This window comes from Scyliorhinus canicula, chromosome 1 (genome assembly GCF_902713615.1).
Source record: "Scyliorhinus canicula chromosome 1, sScyCan1.1, whole genome shotgun sequence".
NCBI lineage: Eukaryota > Metazoa > Chordata > Chondrichthyes > Carcharhiniformes > Scyliorhinidae > Scyliorhinus > Scyliorhinus canicula.
In genome coordinates, this window is record NC_052146.1 from 2,498,047 (window position 1) to 2,522,681 (window position 24,635).

At 45.5% G+C, this 24,635-nt stretch overlaps 1 protein-coding gene across 3 annotated transcripts in view; it reads left to right on the top strand.

The window, feature by feature from the left end:
* LOC119967675 (M-phase phosphoprotein 9) overlaps positions 1 to 24,635 on the top strand; it is a 163,934-nt gene that overhangs the window by 5,311 nt on the left and 133,988 nt on the right. For 2 of the 3 annotated variants that reach the window (XM_038800708.1, XM_038800537.1), the window contains exons 2-6: positions 2,901 to 3,106; positions 13,646 to 13,778; positions 15,162 to 15,251; positions 16,199 to 16,800; positions 24,453 to 24,579. In XM_038800708.1, the coding sequence (XP_038656636.1) occupies positions 2,973 to 3,106; positions 13,646 to 13,778; positions 15,162 to 15,251; positions 16,199 to 16,800; positions 24,453 to 24,579 (1,086 nt within the window). In that variant the 5' untranslated portion in view covers positions 2,901 to 2,972. The remainder of the gene's footprint in view (positions 1 to 2,900; positions 3,107 to 13,645; positions 13,779 to 15,161; positions 15,252 to 16,198; positions 16,801 to 24,452; positions 24,580 to 24,635) is intronic. The other variant, XM_038800623.1, reaches the window with a different exon arrangement.

The window sequence follows — 24,635 nt, forward strand, 5'->3', positions numbered from 1 at the left end:
AAAAATCAAAGCCAAAGGCTCAGCAATCTCTTCCCTGGCTTCCCAGAGAATCCTAGGATAAATCCCATCCGGCCCCGGGGACTTATCTATTTTCACCTTGTCCAGAATTGCCAACACTTCTTCCCTACGCACCTCAATGCCATCTATTCTAATAGCCTGGGTCTCAGCATTCTCCTCCACAATATTATCTTTTTCTTGAGTGAATACTGACGAATTCTGACGAAATACTCTACATCTCTAGAACTATTAGGTGGCCTATAGAAAACTCCCAACAGGGTGACCTCTCCTTTCCTGTTTCTAACCTCAGCCCATACTACCTCGGAAGAAGAGTCCCCATCTTGCATCCTTTCTACCACCGTAATACTGTCCTTGACTAGCAGCGCCACACCTCCCCCTCTTTTGCCCCCTTCTCTGACCTTACTAAAGCACCTAAACCCCGGAACCTGCAACAACCATTCCTGTCCCTGCTCTATCCATGTCTCTGAAATGGCCACAACATCGAAGTCCCAGGTACCTACCCATGCTGCCAGTTCCCCTACCTTATTTCGTATACTCCTGGCATTGAAATAGACACACTTCAAACCACAGACCTGAACACTGCCGCCGCCCTCCTGCGAAGTCAAAACTGTGCTCCTGACCTCTCTACTCTCAATCTCTCGCACCCCAAAACTACAATCCAGGTTCCCATGCCCCTGCTGAATTAGTTTAAACCCCCCCAAAGAGTACTAACAAATCTCCCCCCCAGGATATTGGTGCCCCTCAGGTTCAGATGTAGACCATCCTGTCTATAGAGGTCCCACCTTCCCCAGAAAGAGCCCCAGTTATCCAGAAATCTGAATCCCTCCCGCCTGCACCATCCCTGTAGCCACGTGTTTAATTGCTCTCTCTCCCTATTCCTCATCTCACTATCACGTGGCACGGGCAACAACCCAGAGATAACAACTCTGTTTGTTCTCGCTCTGAGCTTCCATCCTAGCTCCCTAAAGGCCTGCCTGACATCCTTCTCCCCTTTCCTACCTATGTCGTTAGTGCCAATGTGGACTACGACTTGGGGCTGCTCCCCCTCCCCCTTAAGGACCCGGAAAACACGATCCGAGACATCACGTACCCTTGCACCTGGGAGGCAACATACCAAACGTGAGTCTCTCTCGCTCCCACAAAATCTCCTATCTGTGCCCCTGACTATTGAGTCCCCAATTACTAATGTTCTACTCCTTTCCCCCCTTCCCTTCTGAGCAACAGGGACAGACTCCGTGCCAGAGGCCCGTACCCCATGGCTTACCCCTGGTAAGTCGTCCCCCCCACAAGTATCCAAAACGGTATACTTGTTACTCAGGGGAACGACCGCAGGGGGTCCCTGCACTGACTGCTTCTTCCCAGTCCCTCTTACTGTTACCCATCTATCTCCAGTCTTTGGTGTAACTACTTCCCTGAAGCTCCTATCTATGACCCCCTCTGCCTCCCGAATGATCCGAAGTTCATCCAGCTCAAGCTCCAGGTCCCTAACACGGTTTTTGAGGAGCTGGAGTTGGGTGCACTTCCCACAGATGAAATCAGCAGGGACACTGACGGCGTCCCTCACCTCAAACATTCTGCAGGAGGAGCATTGTACTGCCTTCCCTGACATCCCCTCTAGATTAAAAAAAAACAAGAAAAAGAAAAAGAAAGGAAGAGTTTACCTGGAAGGAGGATTTCCCTCCTTCCATAAACATTGAAACCTTCCACCATCGACGAACTGTGGCAGCCGTGTGTAGCATCTGCAAGATGCACTGCAGTAACTCACCACGTTTCTTTGGGCAGCACGTTCCGAACTCGTGACCACTATCATCTAGAAGAACGAGGGCAGCAGATACCTGGGAACCCCACCTCCAAGTCACTCACCGCCCTTACTTGGAAATATATCACCGTTCCTTCACTGTCGCCGTGGCAAAATCCTAGAACTACCTCCCTAAATGCACAATGTGTGTATAGCTCAGAGATTGCAGAAAACTGAACAACTCGCCACCACCTTCTGAAGGGCAATAAATGCCGGCCTAACCAGCGACGGCCACATCCTGTAAATTAATTTTTAAAAAAAGCATCTGGTGTTCTTGACACTGGACACAGCGCTGGGCCACCAAACCACCAAATGTAGCTGCAAGTTAATATTTTCATCTTGGTCATGTCTAGGTGTCCATTGTGGAGGTCCATCAGGAGCAGGGCTGTGTCTACGTTCCGGGACTACCATGCGGGTCCCCCAAAGGAGCATGCCATATTCAATGCTAAGCTCCTGGATCTTTGAGGTGTAGGCCTTCAGGTCTTGCAGTAAAGCCCTGTGCTGAGCCCCATATTGCCCCTTTGGCAGACGCAGGATAGCTGAGGGTCAGTCTGTGTCCACCCGCGGATGCGGACGCCTTGACTGGTAATTAATCCATAAAATGGAGACCGTAATGACCTCGCCCACTGCCAGCAGTTAGTAGTTGGGCTTAATGTTCTGGGGAGGTCATGGAAAACCGTATGGTCGTGATCCTGGGACCTCCATTGGGGTTATAAAAGCCACGAAGGATCAGGGCATCTTTCCTGGCTTGATGCATTTTGCCTCTCCTCCTCACCAATACAGAACAAAGGCCTATTTTTTATTGACTTTAAACCGCACTGAGGCAAAAAAAAGTTTGCGAATTAATTTTCTCTTTACATTGAACCCTGTTGCCAGGAATGTGAATTATCTGCCTTGCAAGTTCTTGCCTCATTTTGACCATCCATTGCCATCCAACTTGGGAAAAGCATTTACACACCATGTCTGCTCCCTTCTAAAACTTTTGAGGTCCATTGTAATAGCAGGAACAGAGCATCAACAAGACAAGGTGCATCAATTGTGGCATTGGGTCACTGCCCAACCTAATGTCTATGTTCCTTTTCAGTAGATGGCCTTCGAGTTTGAAACAAACAAACTTTCCAGTCGATGACTATATCCGTCAAGATTCAGGGGGACCATGGAGGACTCCGATTCTGAGTCCTTGCGTACTGTTAAAGAAATGACCAACAATTCACCAAAAACTACAATTCATCAAGGTCTTGGTTTTACTTCCGTGGCACAGCACATAGATATTGCACCGCCTGCAAATAGGTATGAGAAAGACTCCATTAACTTGCATGGATTTAACTTTTCATTTATACAGAATCACAGAATTATTACGGCATAGAAGGAGGCCATTTGGACTATCATGTGTATACCATCTCTCTGAACGAATATCATGACTTAGTGCTACATCTCTGCCATTTCTCCTGTACCTCTGCATATTGTATCTATTCAAGTAATCTCCTTTTAGCTGTCCTCTCTCTAAGGAGAACTGCCCCAACTTCTCCAATCCATCCTCAGAACTGTCATTTCTCACACCTGGAACCATTATTGTAAACCTCTTCTGCACTCTCTCCAATGCCTTCACATTCTTCCTATAGTGTGGCTCCCAGAACTGTTCGCAGTATTCCAGCTGAGATCTAAGCAGTGTCTTGTACTTGTTTAGCATAACCTCCTTGCTCTTGAACTCTATGCCCCTATTAATAAAGCCCAGAATACTATATGCTTTGTTAACGATTCTCTCCACCTTTCCTGCCACCTTCAATGATCTATGCACATTTACACCCAGGTCGCTCTGTTCCTGCATCCCCTTAAAAATTTTACCCCTTTTTTAAATATTGGTTCTCCATGTTCTTCCTACCAAATTACATCACCTCACTCTTCTCTGCATTGAGATTAATCTGCCACCTATCTGCCCACTCCACCAACTTGTCTCTGTCCTTTTGAATTTCTACACTGTCCTCTTCACAGTTTACAAGACTTCCAAGTTTTGTGTCACCTGCAAACTTTGAAATGATCCTCTGCACCCCAAGATCTAGATCGGGGGTGGGCAAACTACGGCCCGCGGGCCGCATGCGGCCCGCCAAAGGTCTTTATGCGGCCCACCAAGATCAAGTCATAAAAAAAAAAAAAATTATTTTATTTAAAAAAAATTTTTTTTTTTTTTAATAAGGTTAATTGGGGGGGGGGGGCTGTTGGGTTACTGGTATAGGGTGGATACGTTGACTTGAGTAGGGTGATCATTGCTCGGCACAACATCGAGGGCCAAAGGGCCTGTTCTGTGCTGTACTGTTCTATGTTCTATGTTCTATATGAGGCGCCCAGAATCGTAACCGGGTGAAGCGCCATTTTTGAAAAGTAGAGAAAAAGAGGGCTAAAGGCAGGATGCCGCCGGGGGAAGCGCTGAGGTATATGCCGCACGCTAATTGGTTACAAACGGGACTATTAATTAATATACTATACGGCCCTTTAAAATTGTGAATTTCTGAATGTGGCCCTTGCACGGAAAAGTTTGCCCACCCCTGATCTAGATCATTAATACATATTGGGAAAAACAAGGATTCCAATATCGATTCCTGGGGAATACCAATACAAATCTTCCACCAGCCTGAAAAATATCCAATGACCATTACTCTCTGCTTCCTATTATTCAGCAAGTTTTCTAGGCCACATTGCTTTTATTCCATGAGCTATCATTTTGTTCACCAGTCTGTTGTGTGGCTCTGTATCGAATATCTTCTGAAAGTCCATGTTCAACAGCATTACCCTCATTGGTCCTTTCTGTTATCTCCTCAAAGAACTCCAGCAGGTTTGTTAAACATGATTTCCCCATTAGAATCCATGCTGGCATTTCCTAGTCCACCACATTTTCCCATGTGATTAGAATTCTATCCTGAATAATTGTTTCTGGAAGCTTGCCCGCCATTGATGTTAAATGACTGTAATTGCAGGGGCAATAATATTTGCAATTCTCCAGTCCTCTGGCACCTCCCCTGAGTCTCGAGGAGACGGGAAGATTATGGCCAGCGGCCCTGCAATTTTCATCCTCACTTTCTTTGGATGCATTTCATCCGGCCCTGGTGCCTTGTCAACTTTCAGTACTGACAGTCCATTCAACATATCCTCCTTTATCAATGTTGAACCTTTAATAACAGAATCATTTTGTCTGTCACCTATCATCTACCTCCTTGGTAAAAATGGATGCAAAGTATTCATTTAATACCTCAGCCATGTCCCCAGCCTCCACATGTAAATTCCCTTTTAGGTTCCTTAATGGCCCTACTCCTCCTTGTACTATACATTTATAAATGCTGATAGAAGACCTTGGGATTCCCCTTTATTTTGGTTGTCAGTCTTTTGACAATCCCACTTCACTTCTCTAATGTGCATTTTCACCTTCCCTCTGAATTCTTGATTCACAACTGTATTTCCTACCATGACACTTGACCTAAGCACGTTTGTTCCCCCTTACCTTAATTTCTTTCTTCCTTTTCACCCATGGAGTTCTGGATTTGCTTGTCCTACCTTTCCCTTTTAAGGCAATATATCTTGACTGTTCTGGACCATTTTTGTTTTGAATGTAGCCCATTGTGTTGCTATAGTTTTTCCTGCCAACCTTTCGTTTCAGTCTAACCGGCCCCGCTCTGATCTTGCCCCATTAAACGTGGCTGTCCCCCAGTTAATTATTTTTACTCTGGATGGCCTATTTTCCTTTTCTGTTATCATTCAGATCCTCAAAATACAATGATCACTGTCTCCTAAATGTTGATCTTTGTGGACGCGCATTTCAATCTTCTCGTGTTTCCTAACTTTACTCCAGAAAGTTCCTGCCCCTTGTCCTAGATTCCCCAACAAGTACATAGAACATAGAACTGTACAGCACAGAACAGGCCCTTCGGCCCTCGATGTTGTGCCGAGCAATGATCACCCTACTCAACCCCACGTATCCACCCTACACCCGTAACCCAACAACCCCCCCCCCCTTTAACCTTACTTTTAAGGACACTACGGGCAATTTAGCATGGCCAATCCACCTAACCTGCACATCTTTGGACTGTGGGAGGAAACCGGAGCACCCGGAGGAAACCCACGCACACACGGGGAGGACGTGCAGACTCCGCACAGACAGTGACCCAGCCGGGAATCGAACCTGGGACCCTGGAGCTGTGAAGCATTTAGGCTAACCACCATGCTACCGTGCTGCCCAGTAGAACACGTTCCTCTCGACCTACCTGTTGAGTTCTCCTCAATCTCTTTAAAGTTTGATCAAATGACTTCTTAATCTCTAGATTCTAGAGAATACAAGTCTAGTTTGTGTAATCGCTCCTCATAATTTAACTGGTGGAATCCTGATATTAATCTGGAAAATGTACACTACGCTCCCTCCAAGACTGGTATATCTTTCCTCAAATGTGGTGCCCATAACTGCTCACAGTACTTAAGGTATGGTTATAACCAGGGCTTTGTTGCACTGTTTAATGACTTCTAGCCCTATGTATTTCTATGTTTTTACATTTAATGTTAGCGTATGGATGCCTAGTATTTAAATAACTATTTAAATATGTGGCATCATATGTTGAAATTGAAATTGATACCAGAAGAATGCTCTAATTATTGTAAAAACACAACTTTATAACTGGTGAATGAACCTCGGAAGAAAACCCATTAACTTTCTTGATTTCAGTATTGTGAGCAGTTTTGGACCCCGTGTCTAAGGAAGGATGTGCTTTCCTTGTAAATGGTCCAGAGGAGGTTCACAAGAATGATTTCTGGAGTACAGGGCTTTGTCATATGAGGAGCATTCGAGGACTTTGGGTCTCTAGTCGTTGAAGTTTAGAAGGATGAGTGGACGTTGAGAGGATGTTTCCACATGTAGGGAAAAACTAGAACCCGAGGACACAGCCTCAGACTGAAGGGACAATCCTTTAAAACAGAAATAAGGAGGATTTTCTTCAACCAGAAGGTGGTGAATCTGTGGAACTCTTTACAGCAGAAGGCTGTGGAGGCCAAATCACTGAGTGTCTTTAAGTCAGGGATAGATAGGTTCTTGATTAATAACATATCAGCCATAATTGAATGACGGAGCAGACACGATGGGTGGAATTCTCCGCTCCCCATGTGGTGTGGGAGAATCGTGAGAGGCCCCCAGCGATTTCCCCCCCCCCGGCCTGGAAAAATTGCACCTCGCCGTTTTTCACGGCGAACGGCGATTCTCAGAGCCCGATGGGCTGAGCGGCCGGCCCTTCATGCCGGTTTCACCACGGCAGCAACCACACCTGGTCGCTGCATCCATGAAACGGGCGCCAGATGCCCGTTTGGGGCAACTAGGGGCCCTATTTGGACGGGAGCACCGCGACTGTGCTCGGGAGGGGACAGGCCCGCGATCGGTGCCCACCGATCGTTGGGCCAGCGTCCAAAACGGACGCACTCTTTCACCTCCGCCGCCCGGCAAGATCAAGCCGCCACGCCTTGCCGGGCGCCGGTGGAGAAAGACGGCACCGCGTGTACGCGAGTTCATGCTGTCTGCGTGCTGATGTCATCCGCGCATGCGCGAGTTGGAACCGGCAACCCGCGCATGCGCGGATGACTTCACATTCTCGGCGTGACGAGGTCGCTGCCGAGAAAGACGGAGGCCCGCTCCTAGCCCTGCGGGTGGGAATTAGGTGCGTGTTAGGGACCTGGAGCTTGAGCTGGATGAACTTCGGATCATTTGGGAGGCAGAGGGGGTCATAGATAGGAGCTTCAGGGAAGTAGTTACACCAAAGACTGGCGATAGATGGGTAACTGTAAGAGGGACTGGGAAGAAGCAGTCAGTGCAGGGACCCCCTGCGGTCGTTCCCCTGAGTAACAAGTATACCGTTTTGGATACTTGTGGGGGGGACGACTTACCAGGGGTAAGCCATGGGGTACGGGCCTCTGGCACGGAGTCTGTCCATGTTGCTCAGAAGGGAAGGGGGAAAGGAGTAGAACATTAGTAATTGGGGACTCAATAGTCAGGGGCACAGATAGGAGATTTTGTGGGAGCGAGAGAGACTCACGTTTGGTATGTTGCCTCCCAGGTGCAAGGGTACGTGATGTCTCGGATCGTGTTTTCCGGGTCCTTAAGGGGGAGGGGGAGCAGCCCCAAGTCGTAGTCCACATTGGCACTAACGACATAGGTAGGAAAGGGGACAAGGATGTCAGGCAGGCCTTTAGGGAGCTAGGATGGAAGCTCAGAGCGAGAACAAACAGAGTTGTTATCTCTGGGTTGTTGCCCGTGCCACGTGATAGTGAGATGAGGAATAGGGAGAGAGCAATTAAACACGTGGCTACAGGGATGGTGCAGGCGGGAGGGATTCAGATTTCTGGATAACTGGGGCTCTTTCTGGGGAAGGTGGGACCTCTATAGACAGGATGGTCTGCATCTGAACCTGAGGGGCACCAATATCCTGGGGGGGAGATTTGTTAGTGCTCTTTGGGGGGGTTTAAACTAATTCAGCAGGGGCATGGGAACCTGGATTGTAGTTTTGGGGTACAGGAGATTGAGAGTATAGAGGTCAGGAGCACAGATTTGACTTTGCAGGAGGGTGCCAGTGTTCAGGTAGGTGGTTTGAAGTGTGTCTACTTCAATGCCAGGAGTATACGAAATAAGGTAGGGGAACTGGCAGCATGGGTTGGTACCTGGGACTTCGATGTTGTGGCCATTTCAGAGACATGGATAGAGCAGGGACAGGAATGGTTGTTGCAGGTTCCGGGGTTTAGGTGTTTTAGTAAGCTCAGAGAAGGGGGCAAAAGAGGGGGAGGTGTGGCGCTGCTAGTCAAGGACAGTATTTCGGTGGCGGAAAGGATGCTAGATGGGGACTCTTCTTCTGAGGTAGTATGGGCTGAGGTTAGGAACAGTAGAGGAGAGGTCACCCTGTTGGGAGTTGTCTATAGACCTCCGAATAGTTCCAGAGATGTAGAGGAAAGGATGGCGAAGATGATTCTGGAAAAGAGCGAAAGTAACAGGGTAGTTGTTATGGGAGACTTTAACTTTCCAAATATTGACTGGAAAAGATATAGTTCGAGTACATTAGATGGGTAATTCTTTGTACAATGTGTGCAGGAGGGTTTCCTGACACAATATGTTGACAGGCCAACAAGAGGCGAGGCCACATTGGATTTGGTTTTGGGTAATGAACCAGGCCAGGTGTTAGATCTGGAGGTAGGTGAGCACTTTGGAAACAGTGACCACAATTCGGTGACCTTTACGTTAGTGATGGAAAGGGATAAGTATACCCCGCAGGGCAAGAGTTATAGCTGGGGGAAAGGCAATTATGATGCCATTAGACATGACTTAGGATGTGTTGGTTGGAGAAGTAGGCTGCAAGGGTTGGGCACACTGGATATGTGGAGCTTGTTCAAGGAACAGCTATTGCATGTTCTTGATAAGTACGTACCAGTCAGGCAGGGAGGAAGGGGTCGAGCGAGGGAACCGTGGTTTACCAAAGAAGTGGAATCTCTTGTTAAGAGGAAGAAGGAGGCCTATGTGAAGATGAGGTGTGAAGTTTCAGTTGGGGCGCTTGATAGTTACAAGGAAGCGAGGAAGGATCTAAAGAGAGAGCTGAGACGAGCAAGGAGGGGACATGAGAAGTCTTTGGCAGGTAGGATCAAGGAAAACCCAAAAGCTTTCTATAGGTATGTCAGGAATAAAAGAATGACTAGGGTAAGAGTAGGGCCAGTCAAGGACAGTGGTGGGAAGTTGTGTGTGGAGGCTGAGGATATAAGCGAGATACTAAATGAATACTTTTCGTCAGTATTCACTCAAGAAAAAGATAATATTGTGGAGGAGAATGCTGAGACCCAGGCTAATAGAATAGATGGCATTGAGGTGCGTAGGGAAGAAGTGTTGGCAATTCTGGACAAGGTGAAAATAGATAAGTCCCCGGGGCCTGATGGGATTTATCCTAGGATTCTCTGGGAAGCCAGGGAAGAGATTGCTGAGCCTTTGGATTTGATTTTTAGGTCATCATTGGCTACAGGAATAGTGCCAGAGGACTGGAGGATAGCAAATGTGGTCCCTTTGTTCAAGCAGGGGAGTAGAGATAACCCCGGTAACTATAGGCCGGTGAGCCTAATGTCTGTGGTGGGTAAAGTCTTGGAGAGGATTATAAAAGATACGATTTATAATCATCTAGATAGGAATAATATGATTAGGGACAGTCAGCATGGTTTTGTGAAGGGTAGGTCATGCCTCACAAACCTTATCGAGTTCTTTGAGAAGGTGACTGAACAGGTAGACGAGGGTAGAGCAGTTGATGTGGTGTATATGGATTTCAGTAAAGCGTTTGATAAGGTTCCCCACGGTCGGCTATTGCAGAAAATACGGAGGCTGGGGATTGAGGGTGATTTAGAGATGTGGATCAGAAATTGGCTAGTTGAAAGAAGACAGAGAGTGGTAGTTGATGGGAAATGTTCAGAATGGAGTTCAGTTACGAGTGGCGTACCACAAGGATCTGTTCTGGGGCTGTTGCTGTTTGTCATTTTTATAAATGACCTAGAGGAGGGCGCAGAAGGATGGGTGAGTAAATTTGCAGACGACACAAAAGTCGGTGGAGTTGTAGACAGTGCGGAAGGATGTTGCAGGTTACAGAGGGACATAGATAAGCTGCAGAGCTGGGCTGAGAGGTGGAAAATGGAGTTTAATGTGGAGAAGTGTGAGGTGATTCACTTTGGAAAGAATAATAGGAATGCGGAATTTTTGGCTAATGGTAAAATTCTTGGTAGTGTGGATGAGCAGAGGGATCTCGGTGTCCATGTACATAGATCCCTGAAAGTTGCCACCCAGGTTGATAGGGTTGTGAAGAAGGCCTATGGTGTGTTGGCCTTTATTGGTAGAGGGATTGAGTTCCGGAGCCATGAGGTCATGTTGCAGTTGTACAAAACTCTAGTACGGCCGCATTTGGAGTATTGCGTACAGTTCTGGTCGCCTCATTATAAGAAGGACGTGGAAGCTTTGGAACGGGTGCAGAGGAGATTTACCAGGATGTTGCCTGGTATGGAGGGAAAATCTTATGAGGAAAGGCTGATGGACTTGAGGTTGTTTTCGTTAGAGAGAAGAAGGTTAAGAGGTGACTTAATAGAGGCATACAAAATGATCAGAGGGTTAGATAGGGTGGACAGCGAGAGCCTTCTCCTGCGGATGGAGGTGTCTAGCACGAGGGGACATAGCCTTAAATTGAGGGGTAATAGATATAGGACAGAGGTCAGAGGTGGTTTTTTTACGCAAAGAGTGGTGAGGCCGTGGAATGCCCTACCTGCAACAGTAGTGAACTTGCCAACATTGAGGGCATTAAAAAATTTATTGGATAAGCATATGGATGATAAGGGCATAGTGTAGGTTAGATGGCCTTTAGATTTTTTCCATGTCGGTGCAACATCGAGGGCCGAAGGGCCTGTACTGCACTGTATCGTTCTATGTTCTATGGAGCGGGCTCCGAGGCCGTCGTGAACCTCGGCCGAGTTCACGACGGCCTTCACGAATTCGGCCCCCTGCGGAGAATTCCGCCCGATGGGCTGAAAGGCCTAATTCTGCTCCTATGTCTTATAGTGTTATGGACCACATGCAAATCTATTCCCACACTACACTAGGACTCTTTTCAATGTTGTCCATACCCCAAGAACAAATGGCTTAAATATAAACTGTCAGTTTTATTAAGTTTGGAAGACTTAAGAGTTTCACAAGATTCTGTATGTGGATTAATTTATTTGTTGCTGCCTGCATTTAAAACCCAGCCATTTTTTTCTTTCATGCTGTGACCTGTTTAATTCTATTAAATCACAATATGCTCCTTTTCATATCTCCATGTGAGAAGTTCTTAATCCTTATGACTGCATTCTGTTGAAATTAATTTGACCTTTGTTTTAAAAAGAGAGTTCCTGGTGAATTATTTCTTTCTCGCAGATTGATTCATTCACAAGCACTCCAGCTTCCCAATCCTAGATTCCCAATCATTCTATTTTTAAACCTTCATTGAACATGGGAAGGTACGGGAATTGAACCCACGCTGCTGGCATTGTTCTGCATTACAAGCTGTTTAGCCCACTGTGCTATGATGGTCGGTAGGCAATAACACAGATTTAAATAATTAATTTGATATTTGCAACAAAATATACTCCCTTAGGGGATAAAAGCTCCACACGAACAGTGGCCCAACTGTGACTAATGAGAAGTTAAAGATGGTACAGGTATTAGATTAAAACAAAAGAGTCTTATAATGTTGCCAAAGAGGGTAATAAGATTGAGAATTGGAACATTTTAAAAATTCAGCAAGATGACCAAAATATTGACAGATAAAATCAGGCATCAGAGTAGCTAGTTAGATTTTTAAAAATTGTAAAAGCTTTTATTGGCATTTGGCTGTATCGCCTGTTTTCTGCCACTAGATGTAGCAAGTTGTCTGGCAAAGAGAAACAGTCCAATTTGGATTTGTTAATTGTCACATGTACTTAGGTACATTAGGGTTAGGGTTTTCTGCGAGCAGCTCAAACAAATCATTTAGTACATGAAAATAAAATGAAAATACATAAAAGGGCAACACAAGACACACAATGTAAATACGTAGACCTCGGGTGAAGCATTCAGGAGTGTAGTATTAATCAGGCCGGTCCATAAGAGGGACGTTTAAGAGTCTGGTAAAGTGGGAAAGAAACTGTTTTTGAATCTGTTTGTGGATGTTCTCAGACTTTTGTATCTCCTGCCCAATGGGAGAAGTTGGAAGAGTGAGCAAGCTGGGAGGGAGGGGTCTTTGATTAAGCTGCCTGCTTTCCTCTGGCAGCGGGAGATGTCGATAGAGTCAGTGGATAAGAGGCAGGTTCATGTGATGGACTGGGATGTGTTTACGACTCTCTGAGGTTTCTTGTGGCCTTGGGCTGAGCAGTTGCCATATCATGGCATCTGCTGTGGACCGGTTGCGGCGGTATTCAAATTGCAATGGATCTAGATGTTCTGGGAGTATGGAGTTGATGCTTTTCATTACCAATCTCCCAAAGCACTTCATTATGACTCAAGTCAGGGCCATCGGACGGTAGTCATTGAGGCACGTTGCCTTGTTCTTCTTTGGCACCGGTATGATGGTGGTCTTTTGGAGCGGAGTAGGGACAAGTTAAAGATGTCCGCGAACACATCTGCCAGATGGTCCGCGCAGACTCCGAGTGCACAACCAGGGATCCCGTGTGCAGTTATTCATGGTCATTGAAACTCTTGAGTTGTTTAATACATTCAGGCATATATTCATTAGTCAGTGAATTCTTCTCTTTCAGTAAGGGAAGATGCTGAATGGTTAATACCCTGAATAAAATAGCAGAATTTAGTATGAGTGTTCGGCATTCATATGAGAACAGTGCTGACTAAGTGTTCTCTATGATTTCAAAGTGATTGTTCATGTTCAATAACTAATTTGGGTAACCTTTTAAAGAAATTATTAAATTAATCCAAAGGGTAAATAATTGAAATATTATAGAAGTAACCAGACGTGTTTAGAAAAATTGTATACTTGTGGCTGGTGAAAGAATGGTGCACTTAAGTATTGAAGATTCTTTGTTGTTGCATACTGTGGATGCTATGGGCATTTCCAGTTTTAACTTTTTAATTATTTTATAGGATGTGGACATCACTGGCTAGGGCAGCATTTATTGCCCATCCCGAATTGCCTTTGAGAAGGTGGTGGTGAGCTGTCTTTTCGAACCGATTTAGTCCATTCTGAATATCCGAAACGCTGCTCAATGAGTAAACTTTAATTGTTTTCTTGCATCTAATCTGTATAACTTCAGCCTCCTCTCCCCCATCAGGTACCCCTTTCATGAAAATTTGAGGAAAAATTTACCATTGATTAATCCAAGTGCGCTTGAAACCTTGGGCACGCTAATGCAAGAGATTCAAAATACCAGCGGGGCAGATCCTGAAATTCTGAAGAGCTGTGAGGTTAGTTGTCGGGTTCCATTTCAGAAATTAAGTTATACTATTGTTTAAAATGCAATGTTAATATGAATTAATGCAAAGTGCTTTGGGTTGGTCAACTCGGACCAGCCAGGTTGCAGGCGTGATTCTTGATCTGTGTTGAATTAGCTGATTTCATGAAGTCGCCTTGACATATAATTTTTCTCAATATTTGACATCATCTGCACATTCTCCAGGTGACTTCTAGTTTGTTTTTAAAAAATCTCTAATATAACACTTTTGAAATTAAAATAACGGCCAGTTTTCTTCTTGAAGTAAGAAAACCATTGCATAGTTTGTTTAGAAAGAAAGGAAAAACTTGGATTCCTTTATGGCTTTTATGTCTTTGTGATGTCGCAAAGTGATTCACCGCTGATAAATTACTTTTAAATTGTAGTCATTATTATGTCGGTGAATGTGGCAGCCACACAGCAAGGTTCCGACCTCGGATGACTGTTTATGTGGAGTTTGCACATTCTCCCAGTTTCTGTGTGGGTTTCCTCTCACAGTCAGATTTAAAAAAAAACATTTTTTTTCCAATTAAGGGACAATTTAGTGTGGCCACTCCACCTACCCTGTACATCTTTGGGTTGTGGGGGTGATTCCCATGCGGACACGGGGAGAATGTAGCAACTCCACATGGAGAGTTGGCCGGGATCGAACCCGGGTCCTCGGTGCCGTGAGGCAGCAGTGCTAACCACTGTACCACCATACTGCCATTTCCACAATCCAAAGATGTGCAGGTTAGGTGGATTGGTCATACCAAATTGCCCCTGAGGGTGGGGTTACAGGAAAAGGGCGGCGGATTGGGCCTGGGTACGGTGTAGGTCTCGATGGGCTGAATGGCCACCTGCTGGACTGTAGGGATTCTATGATGGTGAAGATTCCACAAATAGCAACTGAGCTGTAGGACCATTTGAAACATTTTTATGGTATTGGTTAAAGGATGAATATTGGACAAGAAATTAGTCAACTTTCCTTCCTCTTTGAAAATGTGCCTTGAAATTTTATTTACGTCTATCCAAACAGGGATTTTGCGGGGGGGGGGGGTTTAATGTTTCATCCAAATGTCAATATCACTGACATTGTCACAGTCACTCAGTAAACTGAAATTGTTATCCGCAGTACATACCAAAATTCAGGAGTATTACCTGAACACATAATCTTCTAACTCCCAAGGTGAGAATGTTGCCATTTAACTAAGATGACATGAGCATTGTCAACTGTCCAGTACCTATCCTAATGAACATCATTGGTAGAATTGCGAGAGAAATCGGAGAGGGAAAATTTATTGGTGAATGAAAATTATGATATATTCTTATCATTGATTAGATAATATATTGCATATTTCTTTCTGTGGGTTGTTAGGCAAGATGGCTGCAGCTCTTTAAACTGGTGGAAAAGCAATACCAGGACCAAATCCTATCTCAGCAGGACCAATACCAATGTCAGATCCAAGTGAGTAAATCATACTAATTAATATTGCTACTTTCATAGCCAAAGAATTCTTTTAAAATTCTATTTCTGGTGAATATATTGAGCTCATTAAGGTGAAAACTACCAGTAGTGGCTAATATTGGCTCTTCCACATTGGAAGTTCATTCTTTACATCAAGCACTTTTAGCTCATTTATAATTAGGTTGAATGCTATCTGGTTCCTTAAACTGAGCATTCCCCCTTGGACCAGTTACATTTTCACTTTCTGATTCTTTCCATACCTTGTGTTTTTCTGATTGTGATGAATAATTTGGTGTGGATTATAGGCAGTTTTGTGGTGAGTTGGTGCTCTCTTAAAAGCCTTGAAGGCTGTCAAAGTAAATTGTATAAAAAAACTTATGGTACTTATTAGATCTTGTGGCATGGTATTTATAACATTGCTACATGTTCCTACATCTGCCAAGTGTAGAGCAGTTTACTTCCCAAAAATCACAATTTGCACATCCCAAAGATGGTGAAAATGTTCACACCCGAATGATAACAAATTATCTAATAATAATAGATTGTGTGAAAACTGGTGTCCTGGTGCAATAGGATGTTTTACTGAGGTAGAAGTACAGATGTGTTAGAGCAGGATAAGGAGGGAGGGTTAGAGAACAACAACTTTAAAAAAAAATGGTTTGTGATAAATATAAATGTAATTTTAATCTGCTGACTTTCCTGATGTGTACAAATTATTTTAGAACTGTTCTCCGCCCCCAACCCCCCAGAAAACTGGGAATCAGTTTTTCAGTAGAGCCAGTTCCACGTCCCTTTGTGCTGAAATATAATTTGTGCATTTACTTGTGAGTAGCTTGGCATAATGGGTAAGGGAAAACTGAATTCTGCAAATACCTTGATCTATAGCATTATGATATTATTAATGTAGGAACCACCTCATCGTATTTTTTTCATCTTTTTATTTCCAGCTTATCCAAGATGAAATTAAAGCACTAATTCAGTTACAAAGTGACATTGGTGTCACACACTGTACATCCAGATTACCGTCCCTTTCAGAACTTGCAAGTTACTCAATTACATCTGGTTTTCACAATGGCCATCGCTTGGAGGAACAGGAATGTCAAATAGAATCTAATGTTCAGTCTGACTGCAGTGAAACAGAGGAGCAGGTAATGGCTACCAGTGAATGTAATCGTGAACAGACCGATCTTCAGGACAACACGCTACTGACCAGTGGATATGGAACATTTTTAGCATCTGTGCAATCCAGTTTTCATGGTCATGTCACTGCAAATAAAACCAGATTGAATGTTGCAAACAATGCACAGAATATGAAGGAAAATGTTTCGATCCCACTGAAGCATAATCTATCCAGTTTTCCTCACCTGAAAGAAAATGGACAAGCATCATTCATTTTTACCACTGGTGATGAACACTCGGTTGCACTTAAATTTCCAAGCAAACCAATTCAAGACATGAGGACTAATCAGGAAGCAAGTAGCAATAAATCTAATTTGGAAATGAAAGTCCTGACTGATAGTCTGGTTGGAAAGGAAAATAAGGCTGATGGGTAAGTATCAAAGCTTTGGATGAAATGTTTTAAAATTGATATTTGCCTCTCAGTATAACTTTCACTTTATCTAATTAGAAATTGAAATGAAATGAAAATCGCATATTGTCACGAGTAGGCTTCAATGAAGTTACTGTGAAAAACCCCTAGTGGCCACATTCCGGTGCCTGTCCGGGGAGGCTGGTACAGGAATTGAACCGTGCTGCTGGCCTGCCTTGGTCTGCTTTAAAAGCCAGCGATTTAACCCAGTGTGCTAAACCAGTCCCTAATAAATTGACGATGGATCTGTCTTTTGGAAGACAGCAGTAACAAAATGGAGAGTTTATTTATTTTTAACCAAGTTAAAACTCTCCACTAACAACTTTTAAAAAATCTTTTGAGGCTTCGCTCCCAGTATGGAACTTGGCGGCATTAGGCAAAGGTTGAATGGCTGTCGCACTCGTGGAGATCTACGTCACATAGGACGGTTATGGCACAGAGAGGCCACTCAGCCCATTGGGTGCACACTGGCTCTTTGCAAGAACTATTGGGCAAGTTCAACTCTCAAATCCTTTCCCTGACAGCCTCAGATTTATTCAAGACATTTTCACATATACACAAAATATCAGAAGAACAACACACCAACTCGATAAACAACCATAACCCTCCTGCTCCCTGATACCACCATCTCGCCTTCCCCATTTTTAAAAGAATGCATTTTATTACAAACATGTATGAAAACAGTTTACAGCGAATAAAAACCCAGGTAAACGTACTTCCCACTGGACTTGGACCGGTCGAGTCCCAAGTCGTCGAGGGTGTAGGCAGTGGCGAGAGAGCTCAGGGGATTCATGGAGTGCTTGAGGGATGGTGGATCCATGGAGGTTTGGGAGGCCGAGGACAAAGGAATTTTCATACTTCCCTCATGTGCACCTGGCATACTCCCGGATTGACTTTTTTGTTATGGACAAGGCGCTGCTTTGCGGGGATGGCCGACTTGGGAGTATTCGGTTTCCGTCCACGCTGCATTGGGTGGCTCAGGGAAAGGCCCAACGGCCGCAGTGTAGGCTAGACGTGGGGTTGCAGGCAGAGGAGAAGGTGTATGAATGGGTGCGGGCTGTCATTCGGGGCTATGTGGAGTTGAATGATATGGGGGAGGTCACTGTCGCAAAGTTGTGGGAGACACACAAGGCTGTACTTAGAGGGGAGTTTATATCGGTCCCGACGCACAGGGAGAAGGCGGAGCAGGAGGCAAGGGCAAAGCTGGAGGATGAGATTTTGAAGATGGACAGGGGGTATTCGGAAGCCCCAGAGGCAGGGTTGTTAGGGAGAGGCAGAGTCTCCAGATGGAGTTTGGGCTAGTCTGGGGAAAGCGATAGGATAGTTACGGAGGACCAGAGGGACAGTGTATATGTACGTGGAAAAGGTGATCTGGATGTTGGCTAAGGAAACAGGCTGCCGCGAGGGAGATTGATTGAGTGATGGATGATAGGGTAATGTGGATCTATAGGGTAATAGGGATCTATGACCATATTGAAATCACCCCCCATAATCAACCAATGCGAGTCCAGGATTCTTCCCCAAAACCCGCCTCATAAAATCCACATCATCCCAATTGGGGACATAAATGTTTGCCAGTACCAGTGGCATACCCTATAATTTCTATTGACTATCGCATGCCTACCCCCCCAGAGCGCCCACACTACTTCCCGCCTCAAATGCAACCCTCTTATTGACCAACACTGCCACGTCCTTGTCCTCATGTCCAGTCCTGAATGAAATGCTTGCCCCACCCATCCCCTTCTCAACCTCGACTGTGTCCCCAACTTCAGGTGCGTCTCCAGAAAAAATGCCACGGCCACCTTGAAATTCCTCAGATGTGTGAACACACGCGACTGTTTACAGTGCAGAAGGAAGCCATTTGGCCCATTGAATCTGTACTGGCACTCTGAAAGAGCATTCTGTCTAGTCCTACTCCTCTGCCTTCTCCCCGTAACCTTGCGCATTCTTTCTTTCCAGATAGCAGTCAGTCCAATTCTCTTTTGAATAACCCAATCGATCCTGCTTCCACTACCCTCTCAGGAAGTTTATTCCAGACTCCAGCCCCTCTGGGTGAATAAGTGTTTCCTTCTATCCAATCTATCCTCATTGCTACAGTTCCTGTAACATTTTTGTGAATCTCCACTGTACTCTATCCATGCCTTCACATCCTTCAAGTATTGCACCCAGAACTGGACACAACACTCCAGATGAGGCCTAACTAGTGTCTTATACAAGTTCCTTACACTTACTCAATGCCTTTATCAATAAAGCAAATGCTTCAACTGCTTGCAACGTGCCCTGCCATTTCCATGTCCAAATGCAGAAAGACGGACAATATCCAGGCTTGGGCTGAAAAGTGGCAAATAGCATTTGTGCCACACAAGCGCCAGGCAATGATCATCTTCAACAAGATAGAATCTAACCCATGACATTCAATGGTGTTACCATTCTAGGGTTGATTGATCAGAACTGGACTGGTCTAGCAATATAAATACTGTGACTACAAGAGCAGGTCAGTGGCTGGGAATCCTGCAGCAAGTAATCGTCTCCTGACTCCCCAAAGCCTGTCCATCATCTATAAGGTACAAGTCAGGAATGTGATAGAATATTCTCCACTTGCCTGGATGAGTGCAGCTCCAACAACACGCGAGAAACTTGATACCATCCAGGTCAAAGCAGCCAGTTTGATTGGCATCCCTTTCACAGCGTTCACTTCCTGTACCCCTGACGAACAGTGCCAGGAGTGTGTACAGTCTACAAGATGCACTGCAGGAACTCACTAACGTTCCTCAGGCAGCATCTTCCAAACCCACAGCCGCTACTATCTAGAAGGACAAGGACAGCAGGCATGGGAACACCATCACCTGGAATTTCCCCTCGAATTCACACACCTTCCTGACTTGGAAATATATTGCTGTTCCTTTGCTGTCGCCAGGCTAAAATCCTGGAACTCCTTCCCTAACAGCAAAGGGGATGTAGCTACACCACAGAGATTGCAGCTAGACATAGAACATAGAACAGTACAGCACAGAACAGGCCCTTCAGCCCTCAATGTTGTGCCGAGCCATGATCACCCTACTCAAACCCACGTATCCACCCTATACCCGTAACCCAACAACCCCCCCTTAACCTTACTTTTATTAGGACACTACGGGCAATTTAGCATGGCCAATCCACCTAACCCGCACATCTTTGGACTGTGGGAGGAAACCGGAGCACCCGGAGGAAACCCACGCACACAGGGGGAGGACGTGCAGACTCCACACAGACAGTGACCCAGCCGGGAATCGAACCTGGGACCCTGGAGCTGTGAAGCATTTATGCTAACCACCATGCTACCCTGCTGCCCCAGCTGTTCAAGATGGCGCTCACCACCACCTTCTCAAGAGCAATAAATGCTGGCCATGCCAGCAACACCTACATCCTGTAAAATGAATTTTAAAAACATGCACCAAGGTTCCTTTTTTCCTGCACCTCCTTTAGAGTTTCTCACTTTATTTTATACTGTCTCTCCATATTTTTGCTTGCCAAAAGCACCTCACATTTCAGGGCATTAAACTTCATCTGCCAATTACCTGCCCATCCATCAGCATGAATATCAAGACTATCCTCATCAGAGTTGATAACTAAAGTTATCTTCTGCAAATTCTGAAATCATGCCTGAACACAGTACAAGTCATTAATTTTTATCAGGAAGAACAAGGGTCCCAATACTGACCCCTGAGGAACCTTCCAAAAACAACCATTTATCACTACTCTCTTTCTCCTGTCACTCAGCTCATTTCTTATCCAAGTGTCTGCTTTCCCTTTTATTCCATGAGCTAGAATTCTGCTCACAAGTCTGTTGTATGGCACTGTGTCGAATGCCTTTTCAAAATCTATATACACCACATCAACAGCACTTATTAACCGTATTAAACTTATCCATTACCTCCTCAGTAAAACTCCAGCAGGTTTTCCCTCAGTGCATCCATGCTGGCTTTCCTTATTTATCCTGCACATGTCTAAGTGACTATTGACTTAATCCCAAACCAAGGGTGAATTTACAGTTCCTGGGGCCCTGTGTTTACCTTCATTTCTGTCCTCCCCCCTCCCCAGTAACACCAAGGCGGAAGCCACGAAAATACATTTGATCACTGCTTCTTCACTTGTAAAAACATGTCTGTAATTACTTTGCAGAAATCCAAGCTTACATCTTGAATGAAGCTGTGATTCTGTTCATGGATTTCCTACAACACTCACTGGCATTCTCAGTTCGCTTTGCTGTTCCGCTGTGGTTGTCCACCTATTCTGCTCCCTTGTCTCTGGGTACTCCCGTTCTGCTGCCTCACCTCTGCCCGCTGCATCGTGCTGCTGGACTGGTGTCCTCTCTGCTGCCTCACGTACACCTGGTGCTCGAGATGGCTGGCTCTCCCTCACCTTGAGGACTCATTCCCCTGATGCCCACTTTACCCAAGCCTGCCTGGAGCTTGCTTCGGTCACTTCTCCCTTGCCTCAGGGCCTCGCTCTTCTGCTCCCTGCCTCACCCATGCCTGCTTGGTATTTGTGGCAGCCGCCTCACCCTCGTCTTGATGCTTGGTGTCCTCACATGCTCGGTGCTTGGTATTTCCTCCGCCTGTTGCTAGGATCCAAGTTCAACTGAACTGTTTAAACTTTAACATCCTTCCACTAGTTGGTGTTCTAGATACTACACTGATCAATTGGACCTTTTTCATTCCTTGCCTCTAGCCAGACGGTTTCTACCCATGACTCTTCTAGAACACACTCTCTCTCCAGTACTGTATCACAGAATCACTACAGTGCAGAAGGAGGCCATTTGGCCCATCAAGTCTGCACTTACCCTCCGAAAGAGTACACCACCCAGGTCCACTGCCCCACCCCATCCCTGGAACCCAGTAACCCCACCTAACCGTTGGACACTAAGGGGTAATTCATCATGGCCAATCCACCTAACCAGCACATATTTGGACTATGGGAGGAAACTGGAGCACCTGAAGATAACCCACGCAGACACTGGGAGAATGTGTAAATTCCTCACGGTCACCCAGGGGCAGAATTGAACCTGGGTCCCTGGTGCTGTGAGGCAGCAGTGCTAACCACTGTGCCACCGTGCCGCCCCAACCATCTAATACCATCTTTCATCAACACTGCAACCTCTTCCCACTTTCTTCTTTTCCTGTCTCCTAAACATCTTGCACCCAGGAATATTTAATGCCCATCCCTGCCCTTCCTTGAGCTAGGTCTCTGTTCCAGCAATAATATCATCATTTCATTTTTCAGCCTGTGCCTGTAGTTCACCAATCTCATTAACCACAATCTGTGCGTTCGCTTACATGTGAATTCAAGCTTGTTTTACTTTCCCCTTGCTCTGACCTCTTATAATCGCTTACTCTAATTCTATCAAACTTTCCTATTTACCGTGATACGATTCTCAAACCTCTCCGTGACGTCCCAATCCTATTAAAGTGTAACCCGTCCTTGTACAGGTCCCACCTTTTCCAAAACCGGTCCAAATGCCTCCGAAATTTAAAGCTCTCCCTCCTACTCCATTTCTCCAGCTAACATAGATTTTACAGTGCAGAAGGAGGCCATTCAGCCCAACGAGTCTGCACCGGCCCTTGGAAAGAGCACTCTACTTAAGCCCATGCCTCCACCCAATCCCTGTAACCCAACCTAACCTTTTGAACACTAAGGGGCAATTTAGCATGGCCAATCCACCTAATCTGCACATTTTTGGACTGTGGAAGGAAACCGGAGCACCCAGAGGAAACCCATGCAGACACCGGGAGAAAGTACAAACTCCAGACACAGTCGCCCGAGGCCGGAATTGTGCCTGGCGCTGAGGCAGCAGTGATAACCACTGTGCCACCGTGCCGCCCTATTTGTTGAATTGCTCAATCTTTCTATTCTGATGCTCGCCTAGCACGTGACACTGGAAGTAATTCTGAAATGACTGCTCTTGAGGTCCTGCTTTTTAAATGTCCTCCTAACTCCATGAAATCTGCTTTCAGGATCTCATCCCTTTTCCCACCTGTGTCATTGGTCCCAATATGAACCATGACCTCTGGCTGTTCACCCTGCCCCAAAAGAATGTCCTTGAGCTGCTATGGACGTCCTTGACTCTGGAACTAGGGAGGGAATCTACCATCCTGGAGTTACGTCTACAGCCGCAGAAATGCCTGTCTGCTCTCTTAACTACCACTATAGTGGCTGGTTTAGCACAGGGGCTAAACATGGGGCTGGTTTAGCACAGTGGGCTAAACAGCTGGCTTGTAATGCAGAACAAGGCAAGCAGCGCGGGTTCAATTCCCGTACTGGTGTCCCTGAACAGGCGCCGGAATGTAGGTAGATTTCACAGTAACTTCATTGAAGCCTCCTCGTGTCAATAAACGATGATGATGACGGCGACGACGAAGCTGCAAATAGTAGATCGATTAAAATCAGGGATGCATGGGGCAACACGGTAGCGGGTTCGATCCCGGCCCCGGATCACTATCCGTGTGAAGTTTACACCTTCTCTGTGTCTGCGTGGCTCTCACCCCCACAACCCAAAGATGTACAGGGTAAAAACAAATTACTGTGGATGCTGGAACCTGAAACCAAAAGAGAAAATGCTGGAAAATCTCAGCAGGTCTGGCAGCGTCTGTAGGGAGAGAAAAGAGCTCACATTTTGAGTCCAGATGACCCTTTGTCAAAGCTAAAAGACATAGGAAGTGGGAGATATTTATACTGTGGGGTGAGGGGATGAAAGATGAGTCATAGCCACAGAAACCAAGGGAAAAGAGTGCTTATTATTATTAATGGCAGTCCCCAGAGAGAATGAAAGGTGGGAAAGGCCAAACAGCAGAGAAACTAAAATCAGAGGGTAAGCTGTGCCAGATGTTGGGGGGGGGGGGGGGGGGGGGGGAGGGAGGGAGGGAGAAGCATTGGGGAGAAAAGGTAAGGTGAGGGGGATAAGATAGTGGGGGGGGGGCTGTTAAATAAAATGGAATGAAAACAAAGGGGGTTGAGGTGGGGGTAGAGCTGATCATCTGAAGTTGTTGAATTCGATGTTGATACCAGAAGGCTGTGGCATGCCGAACGGGAAGATGAGATGCTGTTCCTCCAGTTTGCATTGAGCTTCACTGGAACAACATTGCAGCAGGCCAAGGACAGACATGTGGGCATGGGAGCAGGGTCTTTTGTTAAAATGTCAAGCAGCGGGAAGGTCAGGTCCTGAATGCGCACAGACCGAAGGTGCTCAGCAAAGCGATCGGTAAATTGCCCGTTAATTGGAAAAAAAAGAATTGGGTATTCTAAATTTATTATTATTCTTTTAAAAAGCTAGAATTATAGGTTCCTGGAGGGTTCTGGAGCTGGAGGAGATTACAAAACTAGGGAGGGGCAAGGTCATGGAGGTACTTGAAACAAGGATGAGAATTTTAAAATCCAGAATTTTAAAACAGTAGGTGTCACCAGCCCAGCTTTCCCTTGTTCTTTGCTGTGATCCTCACTGATTCTGGGTTAGATTACACAGGAAAATTGAACTCAACATGTCCTAAGGTAGAAAACAGAGTCTCTGATTATGGATAGTTTAACTGAGTTTTCATGGGCATGTCTGACAGCATTCAATTAATTTTAATTTTTAAAAGTTTGACCTCATGGGCACAGAAAGTTAAACAGAAGAATCAGAAATCAAAATGTGCAACTGGAGCTGGATTGGAGAGAATGCAGCCACAAGGATGTGGGCAGTCACAGGAGACTGAAACACCAGAAGATGTAAGTGTTTATATTATTAAAGTTCCTCTTCCACCAGTTTTCTCTGAATATTCATG